A 20,835-nucleotide genomic window follows, 5' to 3' on the forward strand; every position below is an offset into this window, starting at 1 on the left:
ACACTGGGGAAAACTAAATCACAGCTGTTAGACTTTAATTCTTCAGACTCTGTTAGTTTCTACTTATTGTCTAAATAGAAAATATAGAAATAAATACTCATAATGAAGTTCAGCATGTCAGGAATCTCTCTCTGCGGTTTCCTTCTTCGTCACTAACGAACACCTGAGGTCAGACTGAGCTTCAGAATGGAGCCAGTGGGTGTTCAGTGTTTGGGAGGATGTAGAGATCAGTCCTTGTCAAAGCTTAATGCTGTAATAACTTCCCAACTTTCCTGAGCCGTCAGGATTTACAAACTCTGAACAACTTGCAAATATGATAGACTGACATGTACACCCATGAATCGTCAGTGGTGATGGAACTTCACAAAGCATCGAACCACAGTCAGGTTCAGCACTTTTCGTTTCCGCTATTTGCAGCGCTTTTCTGTATTTGCATGTGTTGTGACTTGTTGACCATTGACGAAGTTGTTTTCTTAATTTGCACTTTTGTTTTCTATCTGCATGTGTTTTCTTAATTTGAGCGTTTTTATTAACTTGCATGTGTTTTTCTAAATTTGCAGCGCGTTGAGCTCCCTCGGACACCGTTTTGAAGTCGAACAAGTCTTTGAAATATCCTGATAGTTATAATCAGATAGTTTTATAAAGAGGGGCTTGTTTAATTCTCTGTTTGTGTTTTTAATTTCCAATTCTGATATGAAGAGTCAAAACAATGTGGACGACCTTAAACGCGAACCATCTCAGTCCACCTTAACAATAAATAACATGAGGGGGCGCGGTCGAGGATGTCGAGTGACGTTGCCGTCGCTGATTGGTCGTACCGTGGCTGGTATGCAAATGAGCTCGTGAGGGGCGGGCTCTCCGGGACGAGTAGGTGACGTCAGTTCCCTCGTTGACAGAGAGCGAAACAAACATGGCGACGGACTGGAGCGGACGAGGGCTCACGATAACTTCACTCGTCTTTTCTTGTGTTTTCTTAAGTGGCGAGGCCGCGGCGGTGACCCCGGAGCCGAGAGGTGTCACCCGGATACTCGGCTGGAGGCTGGAGCAGAGCAACACGTCGGCCGGGACCACCGAGGCTGGGGTTATCCAGGTGACCGAGGGCAGCGACATCCTCTTCAGGTTCTACGGGCTCCACTTGTTCCCCAACAGCTCGGCGCTCATCAAGTTCACGGAGCTCAACACCAGCGACAAGTTCGAAGCCAACACGACCGCCCTCGACAGGACTTGTCTCGAGCACACGAAGGACATAGTAGTGAAGGGGAGCATGCAGGTCCGCAGCCAGAACACCTCCGGGCTGGTCTTCCTCCAGATCAAGCAGCTCCGCAAGAGCGAGGTGTTGAAGGTGTTCGCCCTGTGCGTTCGCGACCCGCAGGCGGAGGAGTGGCACCAGCTGGACGACGGAGACGGCAGACTGGTGGTGGTGGAGGAGAAGAAGTCCCTGATGCCCATCTGGCTGCAGGTCATCCTCATCTCGTTCCTGCTGGTGCTGTCCGGCATGTTCAGCGGGCTCAACCTGGGGCTGATGGCGCTGGACCCGATGGAGCTCCGCATCGTGCAGAGCTGCGGCACCGATAAAGAGAAGAAGTACGCGCGGAAGATCGAGCCCATCCGCAGGAAGGGCAACTACCTGCTGTGCTCGCTGCTGCTCGGTAACGTCCTGGTCAACACCACCCTCACCATCCTCCTGGACGACCTCACCAACTCCGGGGTGGGCGCCGTGGTCGCCTCCACCGTCGGCATCGTCATCTTTGGCGAGATCGTGCCCCAGGCGCTGTGCTCCCGGCACGGCCTGGCGGTCGGGGCGAACACCATCATGGTCACCAAGTTGTTCATGCTCTTGACTTTCCCTCTGTCGTGGCCCATCAGCAAGATCCTCGACTGCGTCCTCGGCCAGGAGATCGGCACCGTGTACAACCGGGAGAAGCTGGTGGAGATGCTGAAAGTCACCGAGCCCTACAACGACCTGGTGAAGGAGGAGCTCAACATGATCCAGGGCGCGCTGGAGCTCAGGACCAAAACCGTGGAGGATGTCATGACGCCAATAGGCAACTGTTTCATGATCCACAGCGACACCGTGTTGGACTTCAACACCATGTCCGAGATCATGGAGAGCGGCTACACGAGGATCCCCGTGTACGAGGACGAGCGCTCCAACATCGTGGACGTCCTGTTCGTCAAGGACCTGGCCTTCGTGGACCCGGACGACTGCACCACCCTGAAGACCATCACCAAGTTCTACAACCACCCGGTCCACTTTGTCTTCCACGACACCAAGCTGGACTCCATGCTGGAGGAGTTCAAGAAAGGTCTGTGGAAGTCATGTGGGATTGTTTTAGAGAGACAGGCCCAGAGGTGAAGGTGCAGAGATCTGACAGTGTGTGTGTGTGTTCACAAAAGTAAGTCTCCATAATGTAAATCATTACATTTTAGGTGAAGACATGTTGTAAGGTGAGGTTAAGTTAAGGGTTAAGGTCAAGATGAGGTTTAGATAAGTAGTAAATATGTCTCCATGAGATCAATGTGTGTGTGTGTGTGTGTGTAATGAGAGGCTGTGTGAGAGTTTTTGATTGAATGTGATGCTCTTTCTGTGCAACATAAAGTGAACGTCTCAGGTCAAAGTTTAACTCCACACGAAGCCGCACTGCGACTTGCTCCGCCACAGAAAGTGAATGTTTTATGGGGCTGTGAGGGTTCGACACTGAAACATTAAGTCTGTAGAGACGAAGAGGTTGTTTCACGTTTACAGTGACCAACGTGGTTACAGATATCCGAGTTGTCGTTAAGAACGTTCAAAACACAGGTTAAATAATGTAGTAACCGTTTCATCCCTCGTTGTATGACTTCTGCACTGATATTGAAGGGTGCAGGGTCATTTAAAGCTGCGACCATCAGATCATTGATCAATTAATCCATCAATAGAAATCAATCTGCTGCTTTTACTTACAAGGTAATTCTTTTGATAAGTTCAGTTCAGTTTTATAAGCAAAAAGACCAACAGTGAATCGACTTGGTGGTCAAACATGATGATAAACTGAATATCTGTGTAGTTTTGTTCTGTTTGGTCAATACAAGATATCTGAGGACATCGTCTTCAGTGTCCTGCAGTGAGACGGACGTGACGCGACTGTGGTTACTGTTTGCATTTTACTCTTCTGCCAGACTCCCTCTGGTCTCGACTGTTCGATATCAAAGACACAATAGTTGGAAATCTCATGTCGGTGTTACTCTGGTAAATACTTTCTATGTGTGAAGGACGGATACGGAACCAAATCGCCATGTTTGGTGTTTACTACAGCGTGTAGACCGGTGGTAGGAGTATTGAGAATAGAGCTGCTTTTAAATCTCACAGTCCAAAACATATAAACATCGCTTATCACAGAAAATAAACCAAGGCTGTGTTCTTCTGACAAATAACAACTCTGCTGAGAGGCTTTGTTGAGGCTGTGCCAGAAATCAGATGTAACAACAGTCAGGTTTGTGACTGGTGATATCAAAACACTTCCCCTGTTTCACTTCTCTCTCTCTCTGCGCTGCTTTTCCTCTTTCCACACAAACACACACTCCCTCTCTCAGGGGAGGACACACACACACACACACACACTGACGCCATCTCCCGCAGGGATGTATTTTTCCTTTCTCAGGCATCTCGTCTCAAGGTCACAGACAGTAGACACACACTTGCTGTGTCTGTAGCTCAGTGCGGTGAGGAGTGAGTGATTGCCTTTCTGTCTCTGTCGTAGCATCAGTGTGCGACTGTCAGACGTAGTAAAGGAAGTTAACTGTCACTAAACTTTGCTTCCACTCTCAGTTCCACTCTCTTAACTCAATACAATAACAGTTTATTGATTCGCATCGTTCACTGTTAGTTTGCGCCTGTGGCTGTAAATGGACTGTGGAGTTGCTGTGGTGGTGGTGGTGCACAGCGCCGTGTGACATTTGGCCACAGAATAGCTCTGCGGCTCATCTTAGTAGGAGTGGCTGGTGAGGTGGGAAGGTTTGGCAACAAGCTGCAATGCCCACACACACACGCACACACACACACACACACAAATCTACACACAGAGTTGGAAACAATCTTGGCTTAAAGCTTGGCAGCAGAGAGATTTACTCTTAAGTAGATATGAGAACATGAGGGTTGTTGCAGTGAAGAGAGTTTTTAGTTCTTCTCATTGCTGGTGCTCAGATACTGTAAATACTAGAAATAACATTTTGCCAAATATCTATATATTTATATATGTTTATATATCTCAACAGTAAAGACTGATTATAAATCAGTTTTGATCTGATTGAACCCGATTAAGATGTGACTTTATAGGACGAAGCCTTGTCAGCAACACTGAGGCATGTTGACACCTCGGTGGCAAAATAAAGCTTTGGGCTACGCAGCAGCTCTGTGATATTCGGTGTCACTGGTAAACCATGAGGTGTGACAGGAAACTGGAGAAAGAGACAGATGAAGTCTGATGACGTGACCTTGATCTGCTCTGAAGCCGATGAACAGAAACAAGAGCAACTCAAAAGGCAACTGATGTAAACAGCTTGTAATTATATATCATTACAGTCTGTCTGGATGTAGCCTGACCACTGAGCACTTTGTAGCTTACTGAACAACAGCCATGAATAACAAGGTTATGAAGTAGTCACGGGCTTGAGGAGCCACATGTTTCCCACATGTCATGCTTGGTTTACCTTATTGTGTCTATTGTTGGGCTTTGGTGGGGAAGCTTCCACTCAGAAGATATTTGACTCTTTCCTGTAAATGTCTGAGAAAGCAAACCTTTAAGAACACGTTAAAACAAAGTGCTTTTCATATCCAGGCCCAGTGGGTGGGTTTTCTTTCACTTATATGCAAAAATTTACTTCTGTAAAGTTTCCAGAGTGACACGGGGGAAAGACCCAGACTTTGAAAAGAGGTTCCTCCTCCCGAGAACAATAGAAATGCCTGTGTCTTAATGTGAGCGGCAAGTTGAGAGGACTGCAGCTGCACCGTCAGCCCTTTGAGCTCGAATGACACGATAGGAAGAGAGAGAAGAAGAAGCAGGCGGCCGATAAGACGGCACCTGATGTTCAGCTGATTGGACTCTGAATCTAGATAAGTCCACATTTCTTACGGCACAGAAGCACATAGAGCTGCAGCTAATGGTTACTGTGGTGAAATATAATAGTGATTCCTATCATCGTGAACAGTAAGTGCTTTGAGAGCTCAGGAAATGGACGAGTTGCATTTAATTTGTTTCATCTACATCTTTGTCACCGAAGTTAACGAGTGTAGTCGGGATCTTTAAATGGGGGTGAACCCCTCCTTCCCCATTGACAGTAGAGGAGTTTACTTTTCTTTTTTTCACCAGTGTGTCATGTGTCATGTTTAGTTAGTGCGTCCACCAGGGCGTTACGTTTTCCTCACTGCTAGAAACTTTGACCCAGGGGTGAATGCAGATTGTCTCTATTCACATTTTAGACAAAAGCCAGATGTTAGTGGGTGTTGATTGGTTTATTGACCAGTGGAAAAAGGGTATTTCTTTAATTTGTCTTTTGAAAACAACACGAGATCAGTGACAGTGAATCAAAACCGTGAAGTTGTCAGTTGAAAAGCAGATAATTCTCGATTCCCAGCGTTCACATCGTCACATTGTTTTCACATTATCATTAGGACACATTAATTAGAGCCGCTTTAATTGTCAACAATTCATTTTTATTCAGAGGCCTAGTTTTGAGAAAAGATTTAAAAAAAAAAGAAAAGACAAAGTGCTTTGAGCTGGAAGAAAAAAAAAGTCTAAAAATAGCAACAGTCTGTGTGAGAATATATTTTCTCTCCGGTCACTGGACTAATTTAAGAGATAAAAGAATGATGTGTCTGTAACCGACGTTTGTTTTTGTTTTTATGTGTTTTTAGAAACTACAAATGTAATAAAACTTTGGCTCCAGCCGTAAATCAAACACACAGACATAATGAAATGAACCCAGCAGACAGGGAAGTCGGCCAACGAGAGTGAGTGAATATTGGCGTGTGTCAACAACGCGTGTTTCCTCTCTGTGACTCAGCATGAGCGACTGACATTCTTGGACAGCAGACACATGATATCAGAGGTATCTGCAGAAGGGGGACACTGGCCGGTGAGCTCATCCACAGTGTTTCTACAGAATGCAGTAAAAAGCTGGTGTCGTGTGCCGTAAGAGTCATAGGCTGCAGCTAGCTGTGCTAATGCTAACCCTTCCAGCATGACAGCTGTTGACTAGTTTGACCAGAGCCGCAGAAATCGCCAAGAACCCGAAGAAGACGTTCAATCGTATTTTAACATTCCACAAAAACGCATTTGAAGAGTCCGGTGAGATGAGGACATCGAGGAAACTGCAGTATCCTCATTTTATTTATTTATTTTTAAGATTGAGCCAAGCTCTTGAATTCTACATTTCCCATGATGCAACTCAACCACGTTTTTACCACAGGTCCCCTCTCAAACCGCACAGTTTGAGACAGAGGCTCTCAGTTATAAGTTTGAAGTCATGGGTTAATTTCTCAATCCTCCCCGTGGACATTACACACTCGGCTGAGCAGCAGTCGTCCACGTGATTCTCATGTGCAAAATCCCCAGTGTGACCCTTTCAAACCGAAACCAGCCATCTCTGTGGCGATGACTCCGAACTAATGCCTCATTTGAGTGACCGCTCGTTTCATTGCGAGGATGAAACGCTGCGCCAATGACGGTTGAAGGCGACCGAGCAGAGGCACAATAAAAAAACATCTTCCACTTCTACACTTCTGTATTACTGGAGCTGCCAAAGTTTTATCACAATTGATAAAACGATTTGTGTCCAAACTCCTGAGCCCCAAACAACGTGTATGTGCGACTGTACGTCACATTTCCTGTTTCAGATTTATCCATGAACAGCTTTCAGTGAAACATTCAGGAGCGATGTGACTGAAGTATTCTGGTTTTGCCAGTCCTCCCATGTTTTGACTTCATGGCTCACGTCCAGCTCTAATGTGAATTGTTTCATAACCTTGTAAACGCTTTCTGCTCTGTGAGCTCATATTGCACCAGGAGAGTAATATTAGTAATTTAACACTGCTCGCTGCCAAGAGTGACTGTAACCATTCTTCCCTGGACGGAGAGACAAAAAAGAGGGCAGAGACAGAAACAAAGGAGAAGTGGAGGTAGATGGAGCCGAGTGAGTGAGAGACACACCCACTATAATAAAGGAGGAGTGGAGATACAGGTCTGCTGTGTGACAACGTTATCAGGCTGAGGTTGGGTAATCTTTAAACCAAAGTGTGTGTGTGTTTATTATAGTTATTATTATATATTATTATTATAAAAAAGAGGCAGATATAGAAACGACTGCTGGACCTCAACTTCTTTTAGAGTCAGCATCACAGCCAGGATTTGGGTTAGAGGTTGAGATGAGGTTCAAGTTAGACTAAGAGTTCAGATGAGGGGCTGAGGAAGGAGTGTGGTGAGTTAAAGGTCGTCTAACGTGCGTGGCCTTACATGTGTGTGTTTATGTACAGGGAGTGTCACAAGCTCAGGCTCATTAGCAGAGGGAGCAGTGTGTGTGAGTACAAAAGCCATGGACGGCAGAGTCTCTCAGATCATTCGACAAAGTCCCCAGCGATTTATGATTAAATTATGAAAATAGAAAAAGAAAATCAAACTAACACGCAATGTCCTTTCAAGTATCTGCAGCGGTTGCTGAGAAACACACACACACACACACACACAAACACATCGGCTGATGCATCTGTATTGGAAATGTTTTACTCTCAGCGAATGTGTTGACAGGCTGTTGAGATATGCAGCCACCTAACAGACAAACAGTCATTAAACCAAAGCACATACACCAGGGTCCTAAGGACTGGGTGCGGTGTCCAGATAAGTGCACGGACAGAGCAGACAATGTGGATGGTTCATTTCCTGTGTTGAAGGTTCGACAGCAATTGAAATGCGGTTTCACAACACTTTACTTTACCAAACATAATCAAGATGTTCCAGTTCAGTTCCTAAAAATAATTAAAACCAAAATCCAAAACCAGAAATGAAAGCATCGATCGAAACATGGCGACATCACTGATTTCTGGATCAGTATTTTGTCAGCTCATAAATATCCAGTTTGAGGATACCGTCACTTCATTAACATATTATTTATTCATCTTTGTCACATTGTGCCGTTTCTTCTTAGTTTTCATTATGAATAATAAGAAAAACAGAGACAGAGGAAAAGATCACGTGGTTTTTTTTTTTTTTTCCATTGGTTCCTTCACTTACCAAAGACAGACATGAGTCCCTCGAGACAAAAAGTGGACCAGTATCACACAGTACCTGAGGGTGCGACATGTGACCGTGTGTTGACACAGAGCAACGTCCCTCTCGTGACTTCATGGTTCACTTGTGTTTGTGTGTTTTCTAAATTACGCCTGATGTCCAGCGTGCATGAATTTAAACCTCACTGCGCCACTGTTACTTTTTATTATAAGAGGGAACTGGAGAAGCAATTTTAGTAAATGTCAGTGATCTTTAAAAGTTTCCTTCGTCCACACCCTCTTTTATAAAGACCGGTGCAGCAAATAAAACCTGTTTTCTTGGTCTGTGGTGATGCTTGTTGCAGACGTCTTTCTATAACTGGAAAAGTGGGCTATGATGAACCGGATTTTATTTTTCCATCTGTTAAGCAATAATAAGACTTCAGTTCACAACTTTTCAAAATCAAAGCTGTGTAATTCCGCTCAGTATAGAAGAAATATAGTAGAAGCAACCGCTGCTGGTGTCTGAGTCAGTCCGGTCCGGGGAATTAAAATGAATCAAATGATCAAAAATGATGTTGCGGGACAAATATTATTGCTCAGCCAGTTTGAACCTGCGGGCCTCCAGTTGTCGCTGGTGTTAGTTCATTCGAGGACGTAGGGGAAGACGTGTTGAATTCAGTTCACTGCCTGTTGAGCTGAATTCAAGGCGCTGTCTGTTTATTAAGATTTTTATTAACGTTGAATGTATCACATGTTCATATCCACAGGCCATTAACTATGAACATGCTAAATGTGAAGTTGTGCGTGTGTGTGCGTGTGTGTGTGTGTGCGTGTGCGTGTGTGTGTGTGTAAAATATGATTGATGTCTGCTGTCAGTATTTCCTGCGATGACAGTCAGTGCATCATTAAATTTTCATGTCATCTAATAAGGTCACCTCATAGTCCATCTAAAATGTCACATCATGTTGGAGCTGAAAAGGATGTTGAGCACACACACACACACACACACACACACACACACACACACACACACACACACACACACACAATGAATGAAGGAGTTCCTAAACTGTGTGAGAGGGTTTGATTATAAAGAGCACAGTTTAAAGGAACCTGTGTACACACACACACACACACACACACACACACACAACACACACAACACACAGAGACGCTGTTGGAGGCTGTCACCATGGTAACTGATGCCAAGAGGCAAATGAGAGGAACTTGAGAAATACGTGGGAAGTCGAGTCAGTGGAGGGGCGGGGGAGAGACGGGTGGGAGTCAAACTTGTATTTCACCACGTCAACACGGTCCTTCACTGCAGGACCACAGGCTGCACATCGACCAACGGACATTCATTGAATCATCTTTTCAGCTGCAGTCGTCTTCTTGTTCTTTTTAATCGCGGTGCTGGAACTGCAGGGTTGTTTGATTATTATCCATTCACGAAATTATAGTGTATATCTGGCAGTGTAATGTGTGTTTAAATAAACTACACACACACACACACACACACACACACACACACATCTAGTAGCTCGTACCATGTGACGCTGTGATACACTGTTGTGCGATGGTGTGTGATAACCTCTATGGTTTATAGTTCAGCTCCACTCTCGTGCTCCCCGGCAGCACGTACTCACCAAAACACGCCCAAACCTTGACATGTCATTGGGAGAGGATGTTGTTATGAGATGCTACGAATTAGTTTTGTTTCTAAAACAAACTGAAAAGAATCTACAAAGCAAAGTTCGAGCCATGTGACTTCACAGCCTCGCTGTCGCTTGAGAGCAGAGTAACTCGACCTGCGTGGCTCGGCACTCTTGGCTGGGATAACAGGTTTGAAGAGCTTGACCAGTCCTGCACAACAACCCTTTGTGTGTAAGTGTGAGTGTGAGCTTGCACATGCATATTTGCAGCCGTGCGTCTTTGTGTAATCCCCTCACAGCGTGCATGTTTGGCCGTCGGTGGCTGTGGTCACCGCTGCTGATATGTGGGCTGTGTTTTTTTGCGTGGGCGGTATGCGTGTGGCATTCCTTTCCCATACAGACTCATTCGCTCTCCCGCTCCACTCGTCTTTTTTTTTGTTTTGTTGATGTTAGATGTCAACAAACGGTGGCGGAAGTTCCACAGGCCAGAGAATCAACCGGGGAAGGTCACTCCACCTACCGGGATTATCTGTGTGTGCAAAAAAAACAAGCGATGGATCGATTCAGCTCAATTAATGACTTGAAAGTGAGAAAAGCTCGCTAATTAAATTTCATGGATTAAGTTCACGTATTAAAAACACGAGCAAGTTATAAACAAGCGGAGGGGAGTCGACCCAAAACGTCACACGGAGAACTGGAAGCAGAAATGCTGGAAATGTTTTTGTGAGAAATGATTGGGAGTGAATGTGATGTGTGTGTGATCGGAGACGCTGCAGTCGGTGGCTCAGCAGTGTCGAGTGTTTGTAACAAAGGTCAGTGTGTTTCTCGGTTCCTGTTTTTGAACATCGCTCTTCTCTGTTCTCACATTTTTTTGTGAGCTTGTGAAAGAATCTGAATTTTTCAGTTTACCCTCCTGCAACGGTACCAGGTTTCATTTAGTGGACACACACACACTGAATAACACGTCCTCTGTCTTCATCGTCCTCATATATATCTGGGGAGGTTTCGTTTCAGCTGTTTCCTCTAATCCAGGTTCAGAGACACTGGGTTAACGCAGCAGTACTCAGATTTATTTCTCACTCCCTGTTTTTCGGGCTGAAATGAGCTGATTTCTGCTCTTGTCTGTGATGTCTGTGATGTCTGTGATGTCTGTGAATCACTGGGATGTCAGTTTGTTCCCTGTTCAGACCTGATATCAATCAACCTCCGTCCTGAGGGATCCGATCACCAGTAGACAGCTCTCAGGTGTGCACGTACCCAAGATGCATTGAGGACGCTTTTGTCCGATCGCGGGACGCATGTGACCACATTCTTTTCTCCGTGTTTCCCTCTCTACGCTGCTGTGCCGTCACCCTTTCACGTTCTTTCCCTTCTGTCCGTCTGTGCGACCCACACGTAACATACAAATATCACTGTTGTGCCAAACTCAGCGAAGAGAAGTTCAAGAACGTGGACGCTACAGCAGGAATAAAGGTGTGAAACTGGTATTTTAATGATCAAGCTTTCAGGGGAGCTCAGCCAAACTCCAAAGAACATCCACACAAGATGGCAACGCTCTTATTTGAGATGTTGTATTTCTGGATAGAGGGAGCAAGTGGAGAGCAGTTGATAAAATGTAAATGTTGCACAGATGTACGTCTATAAACTGAATATGTGACTTCAGAGGTGAGGATGAGATAAACATCTGAGAAAGTCAAGCGGCGCCGACAGACTGTCAGCTCGGCTCAGAGTGTGAGGATGAGCGACGAGAGATCAACAGAAATTCAAATCTGTTGTGTCAGATTCTCAGTCTGGTAAGTGACAGCTGTGTCTATATCGTGTGTGAGCCTGAGGTGATCGTGCTGCTCCGACTCAGTCACATGATCTCGTGTTGTGCGATGAGCAGATCTCATCCGAGCGTACACACACACACACACAGACACACACACACAGACACACACACAGGAGCTGGGTGACATTCAATTGTAGACTCAGCTGACATAGGTCAGACACTGAATGCAAGCAACAGCATGCACTTGGCTGAACTTCCTTGTTCCCTGCTTGTGTGTGTGTATGTGCACGTGTGTGTGTGCACGTGTGTGTGCGCATGCTCTAAAGAAGTCAATAGACTCTAAATTGACTCTCCAGTAACTGGGGGTAAGTATGTCCCCTGGGGTCGTACTTCCTCTGAAATATTGACTCAGCACCACAGGGACACACGCACACACACACACACACACTCACTCACACACACACACACACACACACACACACACACTCACTCGGTGCCTTTTCCATTACACGATGGCTCTTTTTTCGTTGCTACAGTGATTCCATGTGTGGAATGAACAACAATCGACTAATAAATGTTCCCTAAGACAAAGTGTCTGTGGGACACTGTGGACGAACGTTCCTCCTTCGTGTCTTTAATCTTTGGTGAAACTGGACGTTAACAGACTAATCTCGGGACTTTTCAGTTTCTCTGACGAGCGCAGGGCAGCACGAATACTATCTCTGTCAAAACTCTGTATTTACTCTGCTGAGATCTTACAATATCACAGAGAATACTTAGATATATTGAGTTCCCACTATGAGAACAATAATATCAACTCTGTCTCCATTCGACTCTCAAGTGTTTTGTCATGAAAAATGTCGAAGCTATTTTCAAAGAAGCATTTGCTCTTTCTCTCTTTTCAAATATTTATTTAATGGTCAGAACTGTAACTGAATAACTGAGTTCTGGATTATGAGTCAAATAAAACAAGAAACCTGAAGCCATCTCATTAGTCCACGTCACAGGCTTTTCTTCCAAACAAATTCCTGTTGTTTTATAAGCTAATGATTAAAATATATATTAGCTGCAGTCCTATTTAAGTGTTATCGACCATATTCATTTACCATTAGTGTTTATTTGGTAAAAAAATACCAAGCTTTTGCTTTTACACATCTCCTGAAACGCAAAAGTTTGTTTTCTTCTCTTCTTTTAAATCATCTTGCTCGACAACACCTGGTTGTGTCTGGAACTCATTTCTTATATATTATATCATATAAAATCATGAGTGACATCATAAAAACCAGGTTTTGTTTATTCAGCTCCTCAGATCTTCTGGAAGAACTTTAATGAAATGACCTAAAAATAACCTGACCTCCCGTATCCTTAATGTTTGTGACTTATTATTTAGTCATGGCGAACAATGCTCTGCCTTGCTACCTCCTCTCGAAGACGTTAGCATCCAGACTAAATAAACAGTTCATCGTCCGCCTGCCACGGCGTCTCATGTCTGACATCACAGACTCCCACAGTGAAGCCTGCATGACGGGAAATGGATTCCTCAAAGTTCTTCTGCTGTGTTTGTGGAGTAAAACCAAGCGAGGTCAGAGCTGAGTGTTTGTGTGTGTGGGTGTGGGGGGGTGTCATTGTGCCAGTGGCGCCCACTCTGCCTGCACACGCAGGCCGACATCAAGGACACACACGGAAAAAAACACTTAAAGCCTTTGGTCTTCTTTTAATTGGCGGTCATGTGAGCTCTTTGTAAATCCCATTGATCTGCGTCTCTTTTTGGAAACAAAGACAGTCGACGGACCTTTGTGATTTCTCGCTGTCTCTACCTCTTCCTCTCTTTTGTCTCATCCTCTATCACGCCACGATAGCTTGGCGGTTTTGGGCACGGCGAGAAAAACAAGTCTGCGAAGTGAAACAGACGCTGTTACCGACCGACGGAAGACGACTCCCCCTCTATTTAGGAATCAAATCGACTCACTCACCGTCACCTGCTCAAATCCAATCACTTAGTGCTGTGTGTGTGTGTGTGTGTGTGTGTGTGTGTGTGTGTGTGTGTGTGTGTGTGTGTGTGTGTGTGTGTGAGAGAGAGAGAGAGAGAGACAGAAGGTCATTTAAACCAGTTGCTTGCATGTGCATCCCCACATGGGCCTCCTGTGTGTGTGTGTGTGCGTGCGTGTGTGTAAAAGGCAGGAAATGCAGTCGGGGATCGAACCTGTTATATCCCATGAATGCTTCCCTCTGGCAACATCATTAATAATTTAGAGTATAAGCGGGTTGAACTCAGCACTCGTTTGGACGCGGCGCTGCAGCCGACCAGCGTCTCTCTGCACCGTGAAGGTTTTGTCATGTGGAGAATCCTGTGTGTGTGTGTGTGTGTCTGTGTGTGGTTGTGTTGTACAGTAACGCTTCAACGACCAAAGTCCGGACCCAGCCCCGGCTCTAATGACCTGTACACATTAACAGGCTATTTGTGGTGCAAGCGGAGCGTGTGGGCAGATGGGTTAATGTTAGAACAGAACTGTTGTCAGACAGGAATCCAACACCATGCAATTGTTTGTCATGATTCAACAGGCTTGGCAACGCACAGTTCAGGCCTGAGTCACACCAGCTCTATGAGTTCTGCGGTTTGTGTGTGTTGTGTGTGTGTTGTGTGTGTGTGTGTGTGTGTGTGTGTGTGTGTGTGTGTGTGTGTGTGTGTGTGTGTGTGTGTGAGAGAGTGTGTGTGTGAGAGATGCCATGTGTTGAAACCTCAACAGGAGAGAGTGCAAACGCTGGTGGTTTCTAATCTGAGGGAAGACACAGAAAGGAAACAGGAGTTGATGTCAGAATCAACGTGGTGGTGTCACAGTAGCTCTTCTTCAGGTTTCTGTAACTGATGACATGTAGTTACCGACAGGAAGCAGCTGTCTTATGGCTCTGATTTAAAAAAAAAACAAAAAAATATAAAAAATCTGATGTCTGTTTGACTCTTGCTGCTGCAATACTGCAAATTCCCCCATCGTGGATCTAATAAAGGATTTCTTATTTTATCTTATCTCCGGGGAATATCATGCAACGTTAAAGAACGTGATTTTAAAAAAACCACAAGTTCCAGTTCCTCTGCTCCGTCCTGTAGTTTTTGAGTAATCCTGTAAACTACGAGAAACAAACAGCGAGAGACCCGAGACTTTATGTGTATATAAGAGTCGTTCTGTGTTTTCATCGACTGGTTCTCTTTAAAATCAGAGTGGGAGATGTTCTTCTGCCCCAGGATGTGTGATTACAAATTCTGATACTGTTTTTTTTTTTCGATGCTTCTTCTGTACAGGACACAGACCGACAGATATTTCTCATTTTATAGTCAGTTAGATGCTTGTGTGGAAGGAACCGATGAATACATGAAGTAAAGATTCTTGTGTTTGTCTCCCTCAGGAAAATCCCACCTGGCCATTGTGCAGAAGGTGAACAACGAGGGGGAGGGAGATCCTTTCTATGAAGTGCTGGGGTTGGTCACCCTGGAGGACGTGATCGAGGAGATTATCAAATCAGAGATTCTGGATGAATCGGACCTTTACAGTGAGTTTGACTTTGCTTTTGTTTGTCGGGTTCTTATCACTGGACCAGTCTGCAGATAAAGATGTTTTCGCCCTCATTATTATTTGATGATATTATTTATTATGCTCTTATTGTGTAAAGTGTATGTCAACACGGAACAACCAAGAGGATTCACAGTGTTCTGCTCTTTGCATTAACGCATTCATCTGTAAGTTTACCTTTAAATGAAGAACTTTGTCTGTGTGTGTCTGTGTGTGTCTCATTTCTCAGCTGATAACCGTACCAGGAAAAAGGTGGCGCCCAATAAGAATAAGCGAGACTTCTCTGCCTTCAAGCACGAGAGTGAGTCGAAAGTGAAGATCTCTCCGCAGCTGCTGCTCGCTGCTCATCGCTTCCTGGCTACAGGTTTGTGTTTCTTTTGTCAGCATAAACACTGGCCTGGGGGGGGGTGGGGGAGAGTATGTCTAAGTTGTGTTGCTGCAGATTCTCTCATGTTGCCAACCGCAGCAAGTCCATACTTACGGCGATGAGGTTATGTTTGTTTATTTGGACGATTCTATTTAAGATCCATGCGACATGCCTGCGCCTCCCCCCACAAGAAGACGCTGGAATCCAGCCAGCTGCATGGATGTGATGCCATCGCCGTCACGTGTTGCAGTGTGTCTGCTAGAGCGAGCGTTGGCTTCTAGTACTTCCGCGATCTCACAGGCGCTGCGGTGCAGCAGCGCGCCAGCGTCTTCCTCTGCCGGCATGACATCAGTGTCTGCTTACGTTGTTTCTGTTTTCTTTCTCAGGATGTTGGTCTCATTTTTCTTACTCGATTCATTACACAGGAATCCACTGTTTGGTTGGTCACACATTCCAGAGCAGGAAGTTACTGTTTCCTTGTTTATCTTGTTCAGATGAATGATCGCTTCCCAGCTGTTTTTAGATCTTTGGTCGGATCTCTGTTGCCGCTGACATGTGATATGGGGAGTATCACTGTCCTCAGACTGAAGTGGTCCAGATGAATGTAATGACGTTTGAGGACAACAGCGACTCAGTCTGTCGGTAGATTGTAAACAAAAAGATTCAAAGGCTGTGACACTCTTCTTAGAATACTTTAAATAGTTATTATTGTTGTTGAGGTCAGATACCAGCTTAAGAAATATTTAGTTTGACCTTTCTTTCCCCGGGAATCACTTTTTTCTAAGAGCGGTGGTCGTGTAGCGTAAGTATTTCACGCTGCCCCGCGAGTAAATGCAAAGTTCAGTGACCTGGCTGATCTATTCCATTCATTTCTATGTCATTCTCTCTGTACATCTATGTGGGCGTGGCAGCCCTGCACCGTATTGCCTGTAAATTCAGCTCGAATCATCCTCAGTCTGTTCCACACACTGAGATCAGATCTGTTCTCCACTGATGCCTAAAGCTCAGGTGTCAAATCAGTTCATCCTGCATGAATTCCAGTGTTGGTCTTATATGCCTCACCTCTCACTGTGTGCTGCGAAGGGTTTGTGTTTGCAGGCTGGAGTGTGTCTTTGTTCTCCGTTGGGTGCGGACCAAGGCACTTATGTCTGAGCTCTGGTTGCAACAGGCCGACTCTCAACAGTTGAGAAATACATGAAAAACAAACACCTTTCACCTCTTCACCTTTTTTTTTAAAGGGGCAATGCACATTTATGATCGTCACTGTAAATGTTCTCTTCTACCCAGAAGGCTCAGTTTTAATTGACACTGACACTGCAGCTTATCGTTGGTTGGAAAATTGAGAAACGTCCCTTTTACGATTTAACACGACTCACGATGTCGTCTATCAGTGGAACCTCACTCTCACGGCGCAGACTCCAGGTTTGGAGGAAGTGGAGACGTGTTGTTCATGTTTATATGCAGTTTGTGATCTTTAGCTTCAAGCAAATAAAAAAAGTGTCTCTGGTCTTCCTGCAGAGGTGAGCCTGTTCAGCCCGTCGCAGATCTCAGACAAGGTGCTGCTGCGAATCCTGCGGCATCACGACGTGATCCAGGAGATCAAGTTTAACGACAGCGACAAGCGCTCGCCCCATCACTACGTCTACCAGAGGGGCAAGCCCGTCGACTACTTCGTTCTCATCCTGCAGGTATGTAATTATACTGCTTCTTGTTCATTATCTGCTCGGTTCTGGGTGCGTTAAATACACAAACCTCAGGAGTTTCTCTGGCTGCTGTCTCAAGAAGGAGACAGAGTAGTTTTGGACTCATACTGGATTCAGATTGAAGTTGTTTTGGATTTCACACACACACACTGGTAGTTTAAAACATCCCCCAACACTCCCACATACACACCAACACATGTACAAACAAGGACAAAATCTAGTTTTACACCAACCTGCACTTTCAGATGACTGATGAGGCATTTGAGGAGCAGTGTTTTCTGTGGGGGAGAGGAGCTCCCTTCACCACAGACTTTTTAACTTTGCAGAACTTTTACATAAACAAAAACTCCCACGTCTCCTTTAACGTTTGGTTTAAACAGACAGATATTAAACCGGGTGCTTGAGTCTGTGTTGTTATCACAGCAGCAACAGTTTGGAAGTGTCAACTGTTTTAAAGTCAATTAACTCTGCAAGGAGATTAGCTGCCAACTTTAAGGTTTTAAAGAGCAAGAGTTGGTGCAGTGCCAGATGAAAGGAGAGAGGAGAGGGAGGGAGGAGAGAGGGAGAGGAGAGGGAGGGAGGGAGAGAGGAGAGGTTTCCACACCTGTGACCTTGAGATAAAGAGGCTGATGAAGGAGGGACATGACTCCTGAAGGACTTCCACTAATTGATCCCTATTATGTAAGATGTTGGCAGAGGGGGGAGGACACTTTACCCGCCTACTTTCGGTCAGCTGTCAATACACTAATGCCGCGCACACACACACACACACACACACACACACACACACACACACAGTATGCACCTTCTTCAGAGAGTCTCTACCTCCCTCTGTATGTTCACACTCTGTAAACACGCAAAAGTCACTGACGCTGCTTCTGCACGTTTGCTGTATCTGCTCTGTGTATATGTACATGTGCGCTTAAATCCCACAGGCTGGGAAAAGCACGCTCCATTGTCTCAATCACACACATTCGTTTCCCACACGTCAGTTTTGTCATTGTCTCCAAACAGTCATTAACCAAGTCAGATAATCCAGGATCTGTTTCAGATTTCTCTCTTCTTGGGTTTTCGCCCTGTGGGAGGTCGGATGTCGAGGGGCGTCGTGGAGACCCCACATGTGGAATAATCCGCTCAGACTTTTTTTTTTTGCATGGGGAGGCATTTTGTGTCAGCATGCCAGAGACGGAAATTTTCCACCGCTGTTTTGTGAAGAGAAAGATCCTGCTGGAGCCAGAAGACGTAAATAGTTCAGTGTAGAGAGTTTGATTATGGAAAATCCTCTGAGTTTCAGTCAGGTTTTCTCTCTTCTCACATGTTCTGTCTTTACTCAAGATGCTGCTCTTGCTTTGCTTTCTGTCGATGCCCTTGTGTCAGATTTAACTGTAGTTTAATTTCTATCTTCTGTGGATCCTGTGCTGATAAATATTCTCATATACTCCATATATTCATATCCTCTGAATGTCCTTTGAGTTTTGGACGAGCCCTTGAGGAGACAGCTTGTGGAAAAGTCTGAGCTTGTGCGCTGCCCCTGTAAACAAAATTCACATTCCAGAAGGGCTAGTTTGGAAATGGAGGAAACCGAACAGAGAGAGGAGGCAGAAGAAGAAAGATGATGCGAAGGTGTCGCGATTCGGCAGAAGTTAGTTTTTATTGTCAGTGTGGAGGGGGGGGGGGGGTTTACATGTGAAGAGGAACGACTTACTCCAAGGATGTGGACGTGATGTGGAGCGTTTATTGATTTTCTGTAGGATTGTTGGTGTGAGTTTGAAAAAGTCTGTCGACGACCAGATTTGATGAGGAGGAAGAATGCACTGAATAAATAAAGACGGCCTCTGATGCATCTCCCATATGATTAACTCTTGGAGCTGATCTGTCAAAGGACAAGGGCAGTAAAAAATATAACAGACACCGTATAAAGAAAGATGAACCTTATATTCATGAGAAAATGATTCTCAGTTACATGATCTAATCAGCAACGTGACAGAGATCAGAAATACATTTCTCCCTGCGTCTCTGCTTCCTTCGGGATTATAGACCCGATGTTTCTATAGATGGAAAAACGAATGTATGCTTATGTGGTGGGAATGATAACATTACAGCATATTTCTGTGGTATAAATGATGTCATGACTATACCAATGATATATGAGGGCAAAGGTGAAACACAGTGTGGTCTTTAAAGGCTGGCCGCTCCCATTGTGAGAAAACAGTCGGAGTAACAGATTGAATGCTGGGAAATACCTCCAACATTGAGTCCTGTGGAGATGAGAGATCATGAGAAATAAAACCATGAGACACAGATAATTCAGTGTCCTTATTCCACTCCTTTTATAGCGTGTGTGCGTGTGCGTGTGCGTGTTTTTCCATGGTAGTGATGTGCGGACAGGCTGTTTGTTTATGAGCAGTGTGATTCATGCTCTGTGATTCTCACAGTGTCAGAGTCAGATCATGGTTCAGCTTCAGCGTCTGGAAATGTGAACGTGGTCATGATCTCAGAAAATGTTTTAATTAAAGGAAAACACATCCGGCTGTGAAGAATCTTTACTCTTGACGGTGAAATGTAGATACCGTAGGTTTTTATTGCAAGATTCTGCAGTGTCTTCTCCTCCTCTAAGATAATATCAAGGTTAAGGGAACTGAGCCTGTTTCCTTTGTAATGATACAGGAGGTGCACTGTCCTTCCCTTTCCGCTCTCCCCCCTGCTCTCTGCTGCGCTGGAGGAGACCTGGCTGTCTCCATCTGCGCAGCAGAGTGCACCATGGTCCACCCATCATCCTCAAAACAAGAAACGACTTTATTCTCTCAACCCTTGTCTGAAATAAAACTATTAATATAAAAGTGTGTGGAGTCAGAAATGGGTTAGGATTCATCCCCACGTCGTTTCTGGTCTTTCTCAGTATTGAATCACTCGTCAGCCGTGTTGCTCTTTAAATGGAGGACAACAGTGAGAAGTGGATGATGTCCTCAGTTTGTTTATCTGGTCCGACCGACGCCCCCTGAACTAAGTTTCTGTACCTGGTGGTTTGTTGTATAAACACTATCGTTGTAGCTGCGTTTTTGGATAATCACAGAATTGTGAGCAACTTTTCCTGATGTGGACAAGAGATACAAACATATCCTCTGTGTGTGTGTGTGTGTGTGTGTCTTTGTGCGTCTGTGTGCGGGTGTGTGTGTGTGTGTGTGTCTGTGTGCGGGTGTGTGTGTGTGTGTGTGTGTGTGCGTGTGTGTGTGTGTGTGTGTGTGTGTGTGTGTGTGTGTGTGTCCGTGTCCGTGTGTGACCTCTTACCCTTGACACTTGAGAGTCAGAGAACGATTGAGGAATGACTTTACATTCACTCCCGTTCATGCTGCGTAAGTGACTCAGTGATTTTGCACAGAACTGACATCAACTATTAACTGAAGTCAACACACACCAACACACACACACACACACACACACACACACACACACACACACACACACACACACACAATCTCATTGCCCTTTTTCTTATTATTCTTTTCACCACAAAATAGTGTTTTTTTAACAATT

The 20,835-nt window shown here is 45.0% G+C and overlaps 1 protein-coding gene across 3 annotated transcripts in view; it reads left to right on the forward strand.

The window, feature by feature from the left end:
- The first annotated feature begins 426 nt into the window (after positions 1 to 426).
- LOC109641255 (metal transporter CNNM4) overlaps positions 427 to 20,835 on the forward strand; it is a 30,346-nt gene continuing 9,937 nt past the window's right edge. For all 3 annotated transcript variants that reach the window (XM_069522970.1, XM_069522971.1, XM_069522972.1), the window contains exons 1-4: positions 427 to 2,306; positions 15,068 to 15,211; positions 15,461 to 15,595; positions 17,117 to 17,286. In XM_069522970.1, coding sequence (XP_069379071.1) covers positions 911 to 2,306; positions 15,068 to 15,211; positions 15,461 to 15,595; positions 17,117 to 17,286 — 1,845 coding nt within the window. In that variant the 5' untranslated portion in view covers positions 427 to 910. The remainder of the gene's footprint in view (positions 2,307 to 15,067; positions 15,212 to 15,460; positions 15,596 to 17,116; positions 17,287 to 20,835) is intronic.

The sequence above is a fragment of the Paralichthys olivaceus genome, chromosome 4 (genome assembly GCF_024713975.1).
Source record: "Paralichthys olivaceus isolate ysfri-2021 chromosome 4, ASM2471397v2, whole genome shotgun sequence".
NCBI lineage: Eukaryota > Metazoa > Chordata > Actinopteri > Pleuronectiformes > Paralichthyidae > Paralichthys > Paralichthys olivaceus.